Genomic DNA, 18,704 nt, shown 5'->3' on the forward strand with positions numbered 1-18,704 from the left:
GAGAACCTTTCACTTGGGTATTTGTTCTACAAACATGCAATACGTTTCTCAGTAAACATCATTTTCAGTCTTCCTAAGCTCCTAGTTAATAAGTTGGTCTGTAGTGGTCTAGTGAAATTTGTTTAAGAAAGTGTTTTAGTCTCAACTGTCAACAGTATCAAAATGATTGGTAATGAGGTTCTAAGTTCTAACCACGTAGCATAGATAGTTCCCACCATTCCAAAAATGAAGTAAAGAGCAGCGCCGCAGATGAATTTTCAGTAACACACAGAATTCATCTATTTGGTAAATTTAATTATTGCCCCCTATTTTCATGTCAGATTGACATCACGGCAATTTCAAAATATGCACCCATACACAGTAGGAGATCTTTATCACCTTGTGATCAGTCTGGGTCTTTGCATCCCTCCTCCCACTATCCAACTTCTGCTCATCCCCGGGGATTGCAGGATCAGGTCTCTCCTCCACTGCAGCTGATAAAGTTTCTGGCTGCTGCAAAATGCAATGAAGCCATGAAAAAAAGTAGGTAAAGTTATTAGTTTCCCGCAGCGGTGAAAAGTGAGAACACTTATGCGCGTGCACTACACATTGCTACGGTACCACTTACAACAAAGCACCTCTTAGCGCTAGCAAACAAAAAGTCAAGTTGATGAAGGATGTGCATGCACCAATTTCGGTCTAACTCGTTATGAATAGATAGTATCCAATTCCCTTAGTGCTAGCAAACTAAATCAAATTGGTGATAACAATATGCCTAAAATGAAATATATTACTCCCTCACCAGAGACAATTAATATGGATCGGAGAGAGTACCAAAAAATTAGCAAGAGCATGTCGTATAGATTGGTGAACCACTGAAACATAACAAATAGATCCCCAGGGTAATTCTCCCAAGAGCTCTAAAAATTCTAAAATTTGAAGTAAAGCAGCACCTCGCAGTTGCAGTTGCTGTAGCTTGGCCGATTCTCCAAGGACGGCCCATCGACTGACGACAACATTGACACCGCCTTCTCCCCTTCCTCCTTACCTTCCACGGCTGTGTCCGCCTCGCCTTGGCGTGGCCGCTTGGTGTGCTGCTGCTCCGCTAGGAGCTGAGTGATCGGCGGCGACCTTGCTCGAGGCCTAATTTTGGACTTCGGCGGCGGCGACTTCTCTGCTCGGCGCCTGCTGCGTGGCGGCGGACTCGGTTCCTGGCGCCTGCTGGTAGAACACAGAGACACATGCCGGTGGAGGCTCCCGGCCAGCTGCGGCGGCTCCAGGGAGCCATGCAGCTTGGACGCACAGGATTCAACGGCGGCGTCTGCGCCCTGCAGCTTGAGCTGGAGCAAGGGAAGAGGTGGTGTCAGAGGGGATCAGGAGAATTGCATACCTCCCTCGGTTCCATTTTAGATTCTGCCCGTACCTGTCTTTTCATCTTTTTGCGACGAGCACTTCTGGATGGACCCTCCTGATGAATAACACGACATAGACAGGTAAAACAACTGTGACAACTGTACGAAGTGTCATTGAATTTCATCTCGATACTTGAATTTTGGTTGCATTTTTTAATAGAACATGCTGAGGATGGTGTGGTTTTGTTTGATAAAGTACTGAATCTGAATGGAATGGATGTGGAGCTATTCACATACAATGTCTGGATGGGAGAAAAGTAGCATGAGAAGGATCAAGCCCCTAAACAGGCATCGAAAAGAAAATCCAAAACAGTGAATCAATACCTCCAATTTGTCCATGTTGCAAGAATACATAGCAGTAAACGTGGAAGGGCAACAGCGCAAAAATCGAAAAAATAAATAAAAGGACACATTAACTCTGATAAACCTATATGATAGTGTACACCCATTTTGTTAAATGCTTTCACTTGGGTATTTGTTCTACAAACATATGCTCCCTTCGTTCCTAAACATAAGTCTTTTTAAAGATTTCAATATAGACTACATTCGTATGTATATAGAGATATTTCGGAGTGTAGATTCACTCATTTTGCTCCGTATGTAGTCCATATTGAAATGTTTAAAAAGACTTATATTTAGGAACGGAGAGAGTAATATGTTTCTCAGTAAGCATCATTGTCGGTCTTCCTAAGCTCCTAGTAAATAAGTTGATCCGTAGTTGTATAGTGGGAATTTATTTAAGAAAGGGTTTTAATCTCAACCACGTAGCCTCAGCAAGAGATTTTGATGTCAACTCTTAACAGTATAAAAATGATTGGTAATGGGGTTCCAACCACCTAGCATAGATAGTTCCTAACGCTCCAAAAATGAAGTAAAGAGCAGCGCCACAGTTGAATTTTCAGTAACACACAGAATTCATCTATTTGGTAAATTTATTTTCATTTCTGATTGACATCAGGGCAATTCAAAATATGCACCCACAGCAGGATATGTTTATCACCTTGTGATCAGTCCGGGCCTTTGCATCCATCTTCTCACTACCCAACTTCTGCTCATCCCCCGGGATTGCAGGATCAGGTCTCTGCTCCACTGCAGCTGATGAAGTTTCTGGCTGCTGCAAAATGCAATGAAGCCATGAAATTATTAGTGAGAGCACCTACGGGCGTGCACCACTTACAAAAAAGCACACTAAAATCAAATACGCCATTTCGGTCTAAAATCAAGTTGATGAGTGATGTTCATGCGCCAATTTCTGTCTAACTCGTTATGAATAGAAAATCTACAATCCCCTTAGCGCTATCAAACGAAATCAAATTGGTGATGGCAAGATGCCTAAATGAAATAAATTACCAAGAACATTAGCAAGAGCATATCGTATAGGTTGGTGAGCCACTGAAACATCACAAAATAGATCCACAAGGCAAATCTCCCAAGAGCTCTAAAAATTCTAAAATTTGAAGTAAGGCAGCACCTTGCAGTGGCTGCGGCTCGGCCGATTCTCCACGGACGACCCGTCGGCCGACGACAACATTGACACCGCCTTCTCCCCTTCATCCCGACCATCCACGGCAGCCTCGGCCGCGTCCGGCTCGCCTCGGCGTGGCCGCTTGGCGCACTGCGGCTCCGCCAGGCGCTCAGTGATCGGTGTGGACGGCGGCGACCTTGATCGAGGCACAACTTTAGACGGTGGCGCCTGTGACCGGTTTCGACTGCTCGGCGGCGGATTCAGCTCCTGGCGCCTGCTGGCGGAATAGAGGGACTGGGAGGCATGCCTGTGGAGGCCCCCCTGCGCGGCCGGACGCGGAGGCTCCAGGGGGCGGTGGAGCTTGGGCGCGCGGGGTCCGGCGGCGGCGTCTGCGCCCCGCAGATTGAGCTGGAGCAAGAGAAGAGAAACTGGTGAGCGGGCGGCGGGGAGAAGCAGAGGCGGCGCCAGAGAGGAGCAGGAGGAGGAGAGCGTACGCTCGCGGGCGGAGTCGGCACAAGCGGCGGGGGGGCCGCCATGGCCGCAGCGATTCGCCGGAGGACGACGGCGAGGCAAGGACGACGACGGCACGGGAGACGACATGGGTAGCCCACAACAAGGCCCTCGTCAGGCCCGCGCGATAGCAGAGATACCGGGCCGGGCTCCTCTGCCAGCCTACTTCTCTCTCCGTCCATGGGCCGGGCTCCCCGATCCATGGGCTCTCGACATGGCTGAACCAGTTTTGGCTCATCCGGTTTATATTAAAAAAAAGACCCGATCAAAAACCTGAACTATTGTGCACACTTGAGGCAATAGCAGTAAGGGAAGGTCAAGCTCTGGCTGAGGATCTATATGAGAATTTAATTCAAATTGCATCAGACTGCAAGAGGGTGGTTGAAGATGTCCAGAAGAACTCAGCGGCTGGATATGGAGCTATTGTGCATGAGATAATACTTCGTGCAAACTCTTTTATTTCATGTAAAGTAGTTGATGAGTTTAGGAGCTCGAATTTCGAGGCTCACAATCTCGCTAGATATGCTTTGTCTTTAGGTTTTGGCCGTCATGTGTGGTTAGGGCAGCCAGGAGACCTTGATTTCCTTCCTGTAAACATTATGGACGATGAATAAAGCATGCGAGGTTGTCTAAAAAAACCTGAACAAGGTGACCCTGTTTATAAGGGAAACCGGGCTAAGAATCTTGGAAGCAAAATTAAACAAAGAAGAGAAAAAACGATTTCTCAAAAAAAAAGGAGAGAAAAAACGAACACCCGGACAAGGCATGTATAGCTTGCAGACAGAAGCACCATCGCCATGAAAGACACTCGTAGATGTGGCGTGTCCGCGAGAGATCACAATACCGAAACTTTGCAGGCAGCCTAACGCACCGTACTTGCATGTGTAAGTGAGCCCCACGACACAACTCAGGGTGTCCACAATCAACAAGTGCAACTAAACACAAACTTTGACTGGTAACTCTGCCATGAAAAATTAGAACGATGTGTTGCAGATGTGTTGTGACGAACTTTGTGCTTTTGGTGGTCTTTCGGTTCATCTTTGTTTATTGATGGTGCAACATGCCTCCCCAACATGTACTGTTTGATGTGACATTTCATTGATATCAACCTACATATACATAACACATGTTTTTATTTAAATGATAATGGAAATAAAATTATACACTAAAATCTCCATGGAAATATGAAAGCAATACATATTGTCGATTATGATACATGTATAATGTACTTTCTTTAGTGACCATTATTTAATGTATAATCAGCGCGCTTTCGGCTCGTTTCAGTGCTTATAGTTGACGCTAGGTAGTCTATGGATCTAAATGTAAATTTTTATTATTTCTGGATTTGTTGTACTATCATGATTGACAATTAATAGTTTGGAAGTTCTCTCATAAAAAGGGAGGGGGGGGGGGTATGCCTAGGTTTTTTTTGTATGGAAGAATTTTATTTGTGGTAAAAATAATGCAATTTATGAACAGTGTTACTAGAAATGTCTATTTATCTGAATCGACAACATACTCTCGTAAGCATACATCACGCAAAGGAACATCACGCAATTGTGCGAGCCAGATTGTCCGAAATAAAGAATGTAATTTGCGTGAAGTTCCATTTGCTTGAGGAATAGCAAACAAATATCATACATCCGGTGTGGCAAAGCCAAACCGCCTGTTGGCAGGGCTCAGTGATGTGATAGGTGCTCAATATATTCCCTTTTCCTCGTGAAAAATATATGTACATGTCATAGAAGATTCACATAATATACCTTGCATTTTTTAATGATTCAATGAGATAAACAATGCATCATGGCTGAGTGAGAGTGACCGGCGGGTCCCACCAGTTTTTGGAATATTGGCCAGGTGGAGGGCCCAACCACGAGAGGATTTATTCTAACAAGAGCGATGGCCACCATCGTCCATAGGGGCAAGCTGTTGCACATAGGAATTTTTCAGTTTTATAAGCTTTCGAATAATAGCAGGTAGGCAGCTAAAAAAATGGAATAATACGTAGCAGGTAGGCAGGCAGCTGGCACGCACCTGCATGCATGGTGGACAGCACGACGGGCGTCAAATAATTGCACCCATTGCTCTATACCCCGATAATTCAACCCGGAGCCCGGGCTCACATGAGTCCGGTGAGCAGTAGCTCAATTTAAAATAGAAAGCTCAAAAAAATTCAATTTTTTTTGTGGTGCAAGATGTTTTTGTGCGTAAACTCCGTGCAAAATTTTATGAAGTTTGGACATTCGAGGAGCTCATAGCAAAGAAGACAAAATCAGGCGTGGACAGTGCGATTTTCAAAAGTTTCTCGGACATCCGAAAATTGTTTTTTTTGCCACGAGCCCCTCGAATGTCCAAACTTCACAAAATTTTGCACAGAGTTCACGTACAGAAACATCTTGCACCACAAAAGAAATTGAATTTTTCTAAACTTTCTTTCTATTTTAGATCGCGGTACTATTCATGCCCAGGCTCAGATCGGGCACCAAATCGCCGCTCTCTACCCTGATAATTCAACCCGGAATATCATTCCAAGATGAGAACATCGCCTCCGAACAGGGACGGAGCCAGGAATCTTAGTAAAGGAGGCCCAATAGAAGAGGTAAAATGTTGGAGGGTGCTGAACATCTAAATTTTGAGCATTTTGAGCTAATAATGAAGAGATGTTTATAGAAAAAATAAATTACCATGGAGAGGAAAAGAAACCACAAAAAAAGTTTACTCTCTTCACCTTTTTCATTTTTTTTTGAAGCGAGCATTCACCTTCTTCTTTCATTTGTGTATGTTTCTCGGCAACTCAGTCGGAGGTCGTCACAATAAGAAGAAATTGAAAAGAAGCAGCTTTGTGACGGACAAGACTGGGACTTTAATAAGATTACAAGCTTTAAAAAAAGCAAAACAAAAACAGAAAATTCAGATATTGTTTTAGGAAAAATGTTTTATGTTCATGTCGTTTTGTGTCTGTGTCAATGGAACTTTCACGCAATTGTGAGAGCCAGATTTATCTTTCTTCTTATCAACTCAGAAAGAATTACTAGGACTAAGAGTTCAAGTTTCAGACCTGATATTAGTGCTCATATTTTTTTGCATTTATTTTAGGCCTTCCGGTGTTATGTGTTCAATGAGGGAAGATGTTTCCGTCAACTATAAATGCGTCGGTGGCGATTTTGTTAATTTCAAGATCTGAAAGGTTCTTATAAATATAACATGTGTGTGCGTGAGTTCGTAGGGATGAGGGTATTGCTGGTGTATGAGATGCAACTTTGGATTACTAGGGAAAAAAATGAACTAAAAGGACATGGCAATATCATAATCATGGAGACTATATCTAGTGGGAGACACGGTGGGACCCAACGAACAACATATTTTAACCTTTTTTATAAAGCACCACAAGAAAATATCCACTTGCCAGGACGAAGAAAAAATATCCATTTGTCAAGAGGCCGCCAAGAGCAATCGGGCAACCACCTTCACCTTGGTTAATTAACAACGCCCCCGCTGACAGCTACTTAAGCCCTAATTAACAATCACAAACAACACCAAATCAAAGCTTCCCATACACAATATACATAGTGCGTGTAGCTATTAGGGTTCGAATTTGCATCTTCTTCTTTTTCTAGCTTAGCGAGTGGAGTGGCGCCTCTTCTCCGCCTATAAATGCCACCCCTGGGCGAAGCCTTGTGGAGAGAAATCTACCACCGCTCTCCCTCTTCCTCCCGGCCTGCACACGCACAAGCAGCGAGCCTTCCTCCTCCAGTCCTCATCTTTCTGCCATGAAGCCCCCTCACTTCACCGGGGAGGCCGCCGCCGGCGCCTCCTGGGCTCACGAGGTCAAGCAGGCCCTTCGTGACAAGCTCCGGTGGACACCCGCCGCGGGCACCACGGGCACCGGCGGCCACGGCGCCGCGAGGCCGCCGGCGGACTCCTCGGCTGTGACCGCCGAGCCGGTGGCGCAGCCGGCCCACGGCGCCGACTGCCGGGGCTTGGCCGCCGCCGAGGACCCCATCAGGAGGGTCATGTTCTTGGCCCCCTGGGGCCACACATAAACGGAAAAAGCAAGTGCACGCGCGCACGGCCATGCCTTGGCCGGATCTGCAACTGCACCTCAACAAAAATATGGACTACTACGTACATATATATATGTGGCCGTATGGACCATGAACTGAACATGAACTCATCAAGGACCAATTAAAAACTGGGACTAGATCGGGAGAAGAAGAAGATGTGGTGCTTGAGTTATTTGTTCATTCATGTTTCTCTTGGGAGAGATGCATGCATGCATGCATGCATGGGGAGATCTCGCCCTGACGGGTTCGTGCATAACGGCGTTGATGGGCGCAAGAGCTGCAGCTTTGTTGTAGCCATGAACCTGTTTTTCGTTTCTCTCCAGAAATTCTGTACCAAGAGCCTGTGAAAAGCTATGTGTGTATGAGACTATGAGCTAGTAAAAAGAACTGTTCCTCCTTTCCATGGCATGTCTCTTCGGTTGTTCCTTGCCCTGTTGGTTTCTTCTTTGCATCCAAAACCATGGTGTTAATTCCTGCAATATGCAGAGGAAGAACCAGCCATGGTTCTTAATTCTAGTATGTGCTGGTGTGGACTATGGGATGATCTTTCTTCCTTGTCTTGTCCTTTTGATCTGGAAAAGGTTGTTGGGAACCAGCCTGGATCCTGGAGTTCATCATGCTTTTCTTCAGGGTCCAGATCACAAGGGAGGGTACTCTTTGTCATATGCTTGTTGTGTGAGACCATGACATGAGCATCTTTTCCATGTCTCCTCGTCTGGAGAAGGTTGTTGAAACGTGCTCATCAAAGACTAATGATCTGAGAAGTTCATGGCCTTCTTTCTCTCTGATCATGGTATTTTAGAGGCAATAATTCACAAGTAAACAAATAAGAAAAAGGAAGGAGACTTTGAATTCGATTCCTGTAAGAAAACTAGTGGACTGAGAATCCTATTCCAGACAGGAAAGTGGAAAAAAAGCCTCCCACTTGCAAGGACAGGCCAAACCTGGGTGGGCCAATCGCCTCGCTCGCTTTCCACGACACCGTATCTTATCTTCAGAAATCCACGGAGAAATTGGCACTGATATTTGCAACAACAAATTAAAAAAAGAGAAACATATATAACCAAGGTGCATGATAGGCTTTGATTAAGACACCATATGTACATCGAGTTTGTTGTCTAGCTTGTGGCGACATCCCCCAGAAACTGGACTTGTAGGGGTCATGCTTTCCTTCCAGATGTCTCCTATGCTCCCTCACAAGGCAGAACCGGATCAGAGATCCTAGGTTGAGCACATATTTGTTACCCTCCTTCAACCCCTTCGTCGAAGGAGGGTAACGAAAAGGAAGAAAATCGACTGTGATTCGCTTCCGATGCTATGGGTTTTCACACACAAAGAAAGAACTCTGCTTTTATGGGTTTTGAGATGATACTAGCTAGTCAAACTTTTTACAGAGCAAGTTGAGTAAGTTTGAGAACATGTCAGGGTCTCTTGATCATACAGTTGCCCACCAACTGCGCACTGAACTGGAAAAAGAGAGCAAAAAATCAAATGGCAGCGCAGCTACACTTATCTTGATTTCTTGACTGAAAACGATAGTTCAACTTCTACCCCTAGCTAGTTCCAAGAGCCCAAAATTTTAGTGTACCTTCTCTGTCGCCTATCCCCTTTCCTTTCTTTTTTCAGGACACTATCACCTATTCAGTCCCAAGTTAAGCTGAAATGATATGCTAGAAAACTTCTGAACAATGTTGCAACTTCTTAAAACAGCGGTAATGTTTATGGATCCTCTTGCGCGTACGTAGATTATCAGTCATCCTAGGAACCAGAGAACTATCCAGCTGTGTAGCCTGCAAACATCAAGCCACGCCTTCCTAGCACGAACACATTGCATCAAAATATGGTCAGTGGTGTCCTCCTCTTGGTCGCACAGGAAGCATGAACAAGGATGGATGTTCCTGCAGCCCTCTTCTCAGCCGACAATCAGAGGTCCATAGACGATAGTGAAGTGCAAGCCAAGTAATTTTTTTACAGTTTATAAGAGGCGCCCAAGATTTCCAAATAGCCTTGGCACAAGCAAATTTGAATATTTGATGGCCCCCTCGTTGAGCATCTGGTAAGCAAGCAGAGGCGAATGAATAGGCAAGTAGCAGTGCTGCTCCACTTCCAGAGCGCCACATCCTTCATCCTAGGAATCGCCTGAATCCCATAACTGAATGAAGTGCACCAAGCCCTTGGTAGGGAGCTCATTTGGCACATCCAGAAATGCGAATGTGCCGCCTCCCTAACCGGACTCCTGTACTAGCATTGACCTGAGCCGTGACGATTGGAGCAATATCGTCGGCGCATGTCCTATTGATCCGGCGATCATTTCAGAAGAGGACATTGTCGCCAGAACCCAACTTCCAATGAACCAAACTGCAGAAAAAGGCCTCCACCTTCAGATCCGAGGGCATGGGCAACCCACCCTTGCCAAGGTCTAGCAGCCAGATCTATGCGCTTCAGCCAAGCCCATTGCAGTTGGAATGCCAGACTCTGCAAGTTCAAGTCGATTACTCCCAAGCCACCAAGACACTTTGCCCTGCAGAATTTCTGCCGAGCCACCGGACATTTCCCACCATGAATATCGTCAGAACCAGCCCAGAAAAGCGCCCTGCAGCCCTCATCCACACGCTCAAGAACTCAAGGTCAAGAGGATGATCACTATCCAGGGGGTCCGTGTCCAAGAACTCAAGATCAAGAGGATGATCATTTTAGTAGCCAAAAACAAACAGGAACAGCCACGAAAAAATGCGCTCGAGATCATCGTCAGACTACAATCATATAATTCAACCAATACAAGGTCCGCACCACGCGCTGTTACCTGCTACTCCTATCAAACCTATGTTATAATGCAGGTCTGCTACAATGGCAGGGTCTGAGATTGCAACTCTACACGCAACCAGCACGAAATCGCGGTAGCCGATTCCAACATCAGCGGAGAGCGTGCTTCTCCTACAAACTGCAACAAAAGACATATTTGACATATTAACATCTATAAGGATAGATCAGAACCGTATACAAGAGAATTTTAATTGGTATTACTACAGAACTGCTGATCAAGTGAGTCTAAGGGGACCGACCGAGGCAAGACAGGCAGAACTTTTGCATGGTCCATCGGGTCTAAGACAACCTGCTCCTACGAATCAAGAAACACTATCCCGGCAGTTTTTACTTTCTACGCGCACATCCAATATGTCAATTGGTTAGTTTGGGCGTTTGGCCACCGATGAGAATTCTCAAAGTTCGTACATAAACTGCAGTTCCCCGTGTATTTTCACGGCTAGCATAAGTAAGCAACAAAATAAGGTTGCAGTTTCACTTGTCAAGCTCGAAATCTCAAACCAATAGGGAAATGGGAGAAACGACCAGTGTGTTTTGTCAGAACATCTAGCTCCAGTGCAGGACACACAGTCATGTTTGGCCATAACTCATAAGCAAGTGGGCTTGTGTTTTTTTTATTCGCGAACTGAGCTTGGCCAATTATGAAATCAATGCCTCAGCAAAAGATAAAGAAATATTTAATTCAAGTACACTTCAACCTAGGCAAACGATGGAAAGAAATTTAACCTATAGGAAACAATTAATGGTAAGAACAAAGTACCTGCTCCGATCAAACATTGTATTGGAAGCACACATCTTTATTACTCTTCATCATCAGAGTCATCGGAAGTTTGGTCGCTTTCATAGTCTGGGTTTGCTCTAAAAATGTAGACCTGCATCATTTACATAACTAATGAGGTTGCACGATATGCACTTGGCAGTGAGATAAAACAGCCTCCTGACGATTAGGCATTAAAAGAATCCCTTCCTGTTGAACTTGGAGGAGTAGCGTACCAGGAGCAGCTGCTGTTGTGTCTTTCTTGGTGTGTGGCGGCTCTCACGGAACAGAGGAGGAGGAGCTCCTCTTCTAGGTCAACATTTCTCATGGGCTTGGGCCTAAGAGATAGGTACAGATGGGCTAGGGCCCATACCGGTTCAACACTCCCCCTCAAGATGGGTGGTAGATATCTATCATTCCCATCTTGTCGCAAGCTAGGTTGCATTCCTTTGCTGCCAAACCTTTTGTCAAGCAGTCTGCTATCTGTTGGCCTGTGTGCACATACTCAATCTTTATAATCCCAGCATCAAGCTTCTCTTTGATGAAGAATCGATCAATCTCTACATGCTTAGTTCTGTCATGTTGCACTGGGTTGTTAGCTATGCATATAGCAGACCTGTTGTCACACCAGACATTCAAAGGTCCTTCTCTTAGCAATTTCAATTCACTTAGAAGGTTTCTCACCCACAACATCTCACTTAACCCCTGAGACATGGCTCTATATTCTGCTTCTGCTGTTGATTTTGATACAATTGGCTGCTTCTTGCTTCTCCATGAAACTAAGTTACCTCCCACAAACACACAATACCCAGATGTTGATCGACGATCATCTACCCATCAACTACCAAGTGGCCATTCCCTTCGAACCACAGTCCTCTTCCTGGTGTTCCCTTCAAATACTTCAGAATTCTGTGTGCTGCCTCCACATGTCCACTTCTGGGCTCATGCATATACCTACTCACTATGCTCACAGCATAGGCAATGTCTGGCCTTGTGTGACACAAGTATAGTAAACGCCCTACCAGTCTTTGGTATTTCTCCTTATCCACTAGATCTCCAAATTGTGCTGTTACCTTATGGTTTTGGTCAATTGGGGTAGTAGCAGCTCGACACTCTAACATTCCCATATCACTGAGGAGATCCAAGGTGTACTTGCGCTGGGACAAGGCTATCCCTTTGGCAGATCTTGCAATCTCAATACCCAGAAAATACTTCATCTGACCAAGATCCTTCACTTCAAATGCCTTTCCAAGACACTCCTTTAACCTTGCTATCTCCGTCCCATCATCTCCAGTTATGATTATATCATCTACATAGACTGCAAGGATGACAATCTTCCTATTCTGATGCCGGTAGAAGACAGTGTGATCCTTATTCATTGTTTGTATCCCATCTCACACATAGCCCTTCGGAATCTATCGAACCAAGCTCTCGGTGATTGTTTCAGACCATACAAAGACTTTTTCAATCTACACACCTTGCCTTCAGTTTTAGATGAGTCCAATCCAGGGGGGACTTCCATATAGACTTCTTCTTTTAGTTCTCCATGCAAGAAAGCATTTTTCACATCTAACTGATGCAAAGGCCATCCAAAGTTTGCTGCACATGATACTAATATCCTCACAGTGTTCATTTTTGCTACTGGAGCAAATGTTTCGTCATAGTCTATCCCATAGGTTTGACTATATCCTCTTGCAACTAGTCTGGCTTTGTATCTCTCAATCTTGCCTTCAGGATTCTGTTTGACAGAATAAACCCATTTGCAGCCCACTGTTTTCTTTCCTGCTGGCAACTCAGCTAACTCCCAAGTCCTCTGTTTTCTCAATGCTTCTAGTTCTTCTCGCATAGCAGCACACCACTTAGGGTCCTTCTTTGCATTTCTCCAATCTGAAGGAATAACCATCGCTTGAAGAGAAGCAATGAACACTTTATATGATGCCGACAGAGCATCATAATTCACATAATTCCCAATATTATGCTCAAACCCATATCTCTCGACAGGTTTGGCAGCCGCAGCCCTAGTTCCCTTCCTCAACGCAATTGGCATCTCCGTGGATGAATCCTCCTGTTCTATGTGTGACTCCCCCTGCATCACATTCTCATTTCCTGCTTGCTCCCCCTGGGGTTCATTTGCCTTGGCTCGCCGGGTGTAGACTTTAAGTGGCTTCTGTGCTATGCCCTGCTGCTGCTCAGGTTGCTCTTGAAGCTGATGCGTTTCTGTTTCACCTTCTCCACTAGACAACGGCAACACGGGTATAGTGCCCACCATTGGCGGTCTTGCTTGCTGCATCACCTCTTCCTGACATCTTCCTTGTTCTCTCCCTCTTGCTTCAGATACTTGAGGTTGCAACACCACCTCCCCCTCTGGACCAACCACAGGCTGGTCCAGACATTCAAACAACAAGCTCAAGTCAGTTTTTTCCCCATAGTAAGGATTAGATTCCCAGAATGTCACATCCATGCTCACGAAAGTGCGCCTATCAGAAGGACTCCAGCACTTATACCCTCTCTGTCCAGAAGGATAGCCAATAAAGATACACTTCACCGCCCGAGGATCCAGCTTGTTCACAGCAGGTCTATGATCCCTGACAAAACAAGTACATCCAAACACCTTTGGTGGCACACTAAATTTATTCTCTCCTAATAAGAGTTCACAAGGAGATTTCATACCCAGTATCATGGATGGTGTGCGACTGATCAGATAGGTTGCAGTCAGAACGGCTTCACCCCATAGACACTTTGGCACATTCATAGTGTACATGATTGAGCGCGCCACCTCAAGGATATGCCGATTTTTCCGCTCTGCCACGCCATTTTGGGGAGGAGTGTCCGGGCAAGATGTCTGATGCAGAATACCTTGGTCTGATAGGAACTCTCCCAGCCTTCTGTTGACATATTCTGTCCCATTGTCAGTCCTTATCATTTGAACCTGCACCTTGAATTGAGTTTTAACATACGCACAGAAGTCCTTGAAACACTCAAACACCTCATCTTTATGTCGCATTAGATACATCCATGTCATGCGAGTATTGCAATCAATGAAGGTGACAAAATATTTCATTCCATTTATCGAGGTTGATGGACATGTCCAAACATCTGAATGAACAAGCACAAATGGGACTATACTCCTGAGCCCCTTACTCACATACGATATCCGAGTGTGTTTAGCATACTCACATGCCTCACACCTTAACTTGGTTTTATCTAAACCATTCATTACATCAGGGAAAGCTTTCTTCATTTTCTCAAAAGAAACATGTCCAAACCTACAATGGTGGATCATAGCTAATGCTTCCTTCTCTGTCGCAGTCGCAGCAAGAGCCATGCCAGCAGTCTTCACATCCTCCTGGCGATCCATGTACCATAGTCCTCTATGCCTGGTTCCTGCCCCAAGCCTCCTCCCAATTCCCATCTCCTGAATCAAACAGCGGTACTTATTAAGAGTTACGTCACAATCTATCTGATCAATCAAAGCACTCAATGACACTAGACTAACTGGGAAAGCTGGAACATGCAAAACTGATTCCAACTTAATACTTGGAGTACATTGCACTGCCCCAACCCCCTTAATAGGTTGTGCAGTACCATCTGCAGTTTGAATAGTTCCATTGTACGATTGGGGGTACTGTTGATAGCATTCAAACTCTCTAACGTTGCCGGTTACATGTTTCGATGCCCCTGAGTCTAAAACCCAATCTACACCAGCCCTATGAACAGCAACAGATGCAGTTTCATTACCTTCATCAGAGTACACAAAATGAGCAAAGTCACCAAACACTGTCTCTGCTTGCTGTTCGTTCCTCTTGTCTTGACCCTGCTGCTCATTTCTCATGTCTTGACTATGAGAAGAACTGGACTGACCCTCACTCATGACAGATACATTCGCTCTGGCCTCCCCTTGGTAGCGATTGTAGTAGTTATAGTTACTTGGAGCACTTCTGCCCCTGTTGTTGCTTCCACGATAGTATTCCCTGCCATCTCCTCTGTAGCTGCCTCTGTAACCTCCTCTGCCTTTGTTGTCTCTCTTCGGTGGGGCTGTGCACTGGTAACTGAGATGCCCTTTCAGCCCACAATTGTGGCAGTCTCTTGTCTCAGGCCTATTCATTATGTGATAAGCAGGTCTGGAAGCCACCTTTGACCGCTCCACAGCTTTCAATCTAGTCTCCTCCTGTGCTATAGCAGCAATGGCATCTCTTAGTGACGGCAACTCAGCTTGTTGCATTAAGATAGCCCTTCTATTCTCAAACATGGAGTCCAGCCCCTTCAAAAACTTGAGGACACGCCTATCCTCAACCCACTTTCTAGCTATCACTGCACACTCAGCATGTGGCAACACAATAGGTGCAAGATAGTCTAAATCAGCCCAAAGATGTTTCAGCTCTTCAACATACATCATTACAGTCCTATCACCTTGAGTGAGATCATGCACAGTTTCTTCAATTTTGGAGACCAACATGACATTTCCCTTCCCTGAGTACATACTAGCTAACGCTGCCCATACCTCAGCAGCAGTAGGGAGGTCCTCCACCGAAGCAGCAACAGAAGGGGATAGAGAACTCAGCAGCCAATTCAACACGAAACTGTCCGTGGCATTCCATTTCTTCCATGAAGCTCCCCTCTTGTCTTCTGGTTCCTTCACCTCACCAAGAGCATAGTCTTCCAGTGACTTAGTTCTGAGGATGAGTTTACCTCTCCTCAACCACCTCAGGTAGTTTTCTACACCTTCTAACTTCACCTCGTTTGGAGCCAGCTCAATCTTCTGCACCATCTCTGCCTGCGCAGCGCTCGAGCCCACATCAGCAGGTGCCTTCTCACCTGCAGCCACCATCTTCGCGGCCATGATGTCCGCAAGCTTGTCCATTGCAGCCGCCAGTGCTTCCTCCGCCATTTTCCCTTTCAGTCAGCAGCAGACAAAAAACAGCGGGACTTTCAGCACCTGCAAGCAGCAGTAGCACTCCTCTTCTCCTCTTCTCAACCAGCAGCAGTTCGTCACCTCTCCTTCCTTTACCAACCCGCAGCAATCAACAGCCAAGAGCAGAAGGGGACTTGGAGACAAACTGCAGCTTCTCGCAGTGGACCTGACAGCGTTGCTGCCGTGTCAGGTGAGATGCGTGACCTGCCCTTCCTTTTCTCTCTTCCCCTCAATCTCTCTCTCGCTGCCTCACGCAGCAGCAGCAGCACCTCCAGCACGCAGCAGCTCCAGCAGCACGTGCGCACAGCAACCTCCTCTCCCGAGCCGGCCGCGCCGCCTCGCTGCACTCCGCCACCAGCCGCAGCCGCTGCGCCTAGCTCGCCGCCGTTCGCCCCCGGCAGGTCCTCCTCACCGGACTACACCACCGGCGCCGCCGCTGCCGCTGCAGCCTGGTCTGATACCATGTTGAACTTGGAGGAGTAGCGTGCCAGGAGCAGCTGCTGTTGTGTCTTTCTTGGTGTGTGGCGGCTCTCACGGAACAGAGGAGGAGGAGCTCCTCTTCTAGGTCAACATTTCTCATGGGCTTGGGCCTAAGAGATAGGTACAGATGGGCTAGGGCCCATACCGGTTCAACACTTCCACTATCTAAAAAGATATGACTCTGGACAATTGAAGGCCTATGAATGAAATAAAATTCCTAGAGGCCCTTTCAGATCTGGTTGGAATGAAGGTATATACTGTAGGGATGCTGAGCAATAACATTGTTGCCTGCAAACTCTGTGTAGAATTAATTGGCAGTCCAAACAAGCCTAATTTCTCGTATATGAATAAGTAGACACAGCTCGCTAGTTTCAAACTTTCAATTATGGATATGGCATATAACCCACTTTATAATTTAAGCTAAGACATACCAATGACTCTAGTATGTAGTCTAGTTATTCAGTAGACATACCAGGTTTTTCTCATGTATATAAACTTGAAACCAATGTTTCAACAGACAAACGCATTATTGAGTATGACACCACCAAGCAACTTTCAGGAATGTTTTAGAATCATAAGGCCACATTTGGAAAACAGCGGTTCCGCAAAATTTTTGCTAGAAAACAAGTTATAAACGCACTCGTACTGAATGTGGAGTTCCTTAAAGTAAAAAGTCGGGCGTTTTTATCCGTGGTATGGAGGAGATGCTGAATCTCACCTTGAACTTTACCCTCTCCGTCATGTGGAAAACCAAGCAATCGCCATCGGCAAGGTCATGGTCGGCAGCAAACCGTCTCCACCCCTTGTCGAGGTAGTAGTGACAGTGTTTGCCCTTTCTGTGGGCATTGTACATCATGTGGAACTCGTCATCCGCCTCGTCCACCAAGACGGCTGCCTCATCGTGTGCCGGGAGATACTCGATGAAGTGCTTGGGGATTTGCTGTCATGATGCATATAACCCACCAAATCAACATCCAATCCGATCCAAGAACCACATTGCCTCACATCACATCCAGTGCAAGTTTCCTTGCTACAGTACTTTACCATCAGGATTGATCTGGTGGCGCATTCGTGGGACATGGGCCTGACGAAGGCGGGGCAGCGGATGCGGTGGATCCGGCGCTTGAGCTCCTCGGCCTTGGCGACGGCGCCGGCCCTCTCCTCGGCGGTCGGCGTTTTCGAAGCGGCATACGCCTCGTACACTCCACGGTAGTCGCGCTGAAGTGCGCCCTCGAGGTAGTTGGGCTGCTCCGGGAGGCCGGCGACGCGGCCGGACCGCCGGAGATCGCCGGGCTCCGGGGCCTTGCGCTTCTGCGACACCGGACGAGCGGACCAGTGATATATACGGGCACGGGCGAAAAGGAAACGGAAGACCGACCGGAGGCAAGGAAGAAGAAGGGAGAGGATCTGACGGACCGGCCTGGGCTTGGGGTTGGGCTTGGGCCTGGCGGCGGCCTCGCGGACGGCGGCGGAGAGGTGGTGCAGGCGGAGCTCCTCCAGCTTCCGGCGGTTCTCCTCAATCTGCCTCCGGCGCTGCTCCTCGTACGAGTTCGATTCCGCCATTTCCCCTTCTCGATTCTTCTTCTTCTTCTTCTTGGGTGTTTACCAGCCGCCGTATTGTCTGCTCTTGCTCTGTTTGGGAGGAGAAGTGGACTGAGGAGGGAGAGAATGGGGAAAAGTGACGTGGCCCTAGACTCGTCTCTTCTTGACTTCTTGTTGACCGTGCGACCACACCTTTGCTTTTTACCCCTCCAAATTACTACTCTCTCCTATAGCTGGCCAAACGGGCCGGCCCGGCCCGGCATGGCACGGCCCATCTTAATCGTGCCTGGCACGGCCCGGCCCGCCATGGCACGATTATTAGTCGGGCCGTGCCATGCCGGCCCGCGTTCTGCCCCCTCCGGCCCAAGCACGGCCCAGGAGCCAAACGGGCCGGCTCGATGGCACGCCAGGCACGCTGGCCCACTAGCCTGATGGCCTGCTAGGTAGTTTCTTGGGCTGATTTTGGCCCGCTGGGCTGTTTTTTATGTGTTATATATATAAAAAAATCTGGATAAAAAAAAAGATAAATGGGCCGTGTCGTGCCGGCCCGCGTGCCCAGCCTTCAGGCCCAGGCATGGCCCAAGGCAGGCCGCGTGCCTGGCACGGCCCGATTAGAGCGTGTCGGGCCTGGCCCATCACGTGCTTGCGGGTCGGCATGCCAGGCCCGGCCCATTTGGCCAGCTATACTCTCTCCATCCTAAAATACAAGGCATCGATTGACTTGTCTGATCTTCGTCACACAATTTTGACTATGACTTTA

General features: G+C 46.9%; 3 protein-coding genes across 7 annotated transcripts in view; 1 reads left to right on the forward strand and 2 right to left on the reverse strand.

The window, feature by feature from the left end:
* LOC119287551 (serine/arginine repetitive matrix protein 1-like) overlaps nucleotides 1-3,448 on the reverse strand; it is a 6,868-nt gene extending 3,420 nt beyond the window's left edge. For 2 of the 4 annotated variants that reach the window (XM_037567110.1, XM_037567113.1), the window contains exons 1-6: nucleotides 3,351-3,448; nucleotides 2,863-3,264; nucleotides 2,392-2,505; nucleotides 1,403-1,447; nucleotides 933-1,319; nucleotides 379-492 (exon numbers count right to left, since the gene is read on the reverse strand). In XM_037567110.1, the coding sequence (XP_037423007.1) occupies nucleotides 379-492; nucleotides 933-1,319; nucleotides 1,403-1,447; nucleotides 2,392-2,505; nucleotides 2,863-3,264; nucleotides 3,351-3,392 (1,104 nt within the window). In that variant the 5' untranslated portion in view covers nucleotides 3,393-3,448. The remainder of the gene's footprint in view (nucleotides 1-378; nucleotides 493-932; nucleotides 1,320-1,402; nucleotides 1,448-2,391; nucleotides 2,506-2,862; nucleotides 3,265-3,350) is intronic. The other 2 variants (XM_037567111.1, XM_037567112.1) reach the window with 2 other exon arrangements.
* Nucleotides 3,449-7,037: 3,589 nt separating this feature from the next.
* LOC119287552 lies at nucleotides 7,038-7,831 on the forward strand. Its single transcript, XM_037567114.1, has one exon. The coding sequence runs from the start codon at nucleotides 7,137-7,139 to the stop codon at nucleotides 7,407-7,409; it is 273 nt and encodes a 90-aa protein (XP_037423011.1). The 5' UTR covers nucleotides 7,038-7,136; the 3' UTR covers nucleotides 7,410-7,831.
* A 2,269-nt stretch (nucleotides 7,832-10,100) lies between these two features.
* LOC119287553 (B3 domain-containing protein Os06g0194400-like) lies at nucleotides 10,101-18,066 on the reverse strand. Of its 2 annotated transcripts, XM_037567117.1 has the most exons (5): nucleotides 17,819-18,066; nucleotides 17,447-17,713; nucleotides 17,121-17,342; nucleotides 11,014-11,125; nucleotides 10,101-10,371 (listed from the first exon to the last, which is right to left on the reverse strand). In XM_037567117.1, exons 1-4 carry the CDS (start codon nucleotides 17,963-17,965, stop codon nucleotides 11,054-11,056), a joined length of 708 nt encoding a protein of 235 aa, XP_037423014.1. In that variant the 5' UTR covers nucleotides 17,966-18,066; the 3' UTR covers nucleotides 10,101-10,371; nucleotides 11,014-11,053. The 2 variants fall into 2 exon arrangements, with proteins under 2 accessions (XP_037423014.1, XP_037423012.1); XM_037567115.1 differs by lacking the exon at nucleotides 11,014-11,125.
* Between the last annotated feature and the right edge of the window lie 638 nt (nucleotides 18,067-18,704).

Source organism: Triticum dicoccoides, chromosome 4A (assembly GCF_002162155.2).
Source record: "Triticum dicoccoides isolate Atlit2015 ecotype Zavitan chromosome 4A, WEW_v2.0, whole genome shotgun sequence".
NCBI classification, from domain to species: domain Eukaryota; kingdom Viridiplantae; phylum Streptophyta; class Magnoliopsida; order Poales; family Poaceae; genus Triticum; species Triticum dicoccoides.

Coding starts and splice junctions, on each gene's coding strand:
- LOC119287552 (XM_037567114.1), top strand. CDS start 7,137: ATGAAGCCCCCTCACTTCACCGGGGAGGCCGCCGCCGGCGCCTCCTGG.
- LOC119287553 (XM_037567115.1), bottom strand. CDS start 17,965: ATGGCGGAATCGAACTCGTACGAGGAGCAGCGCCGGAGGCAGATTGAG. Junction 17,714..17,818: donor CCAACCCCAAGCCCAGGCCG/GTCCGTCAGATC, acceptor CCGGTGTCGCAG/AAGCGCAAGGCCCCGGAGCC. Junction 10,372..17,120: donor CGGAGAGGGTAAAGTTCAAG/GTGAGATTCAGC, acceptor CTTTTGTTGCAG/TTTGTAGGAGAAGCACGCTC.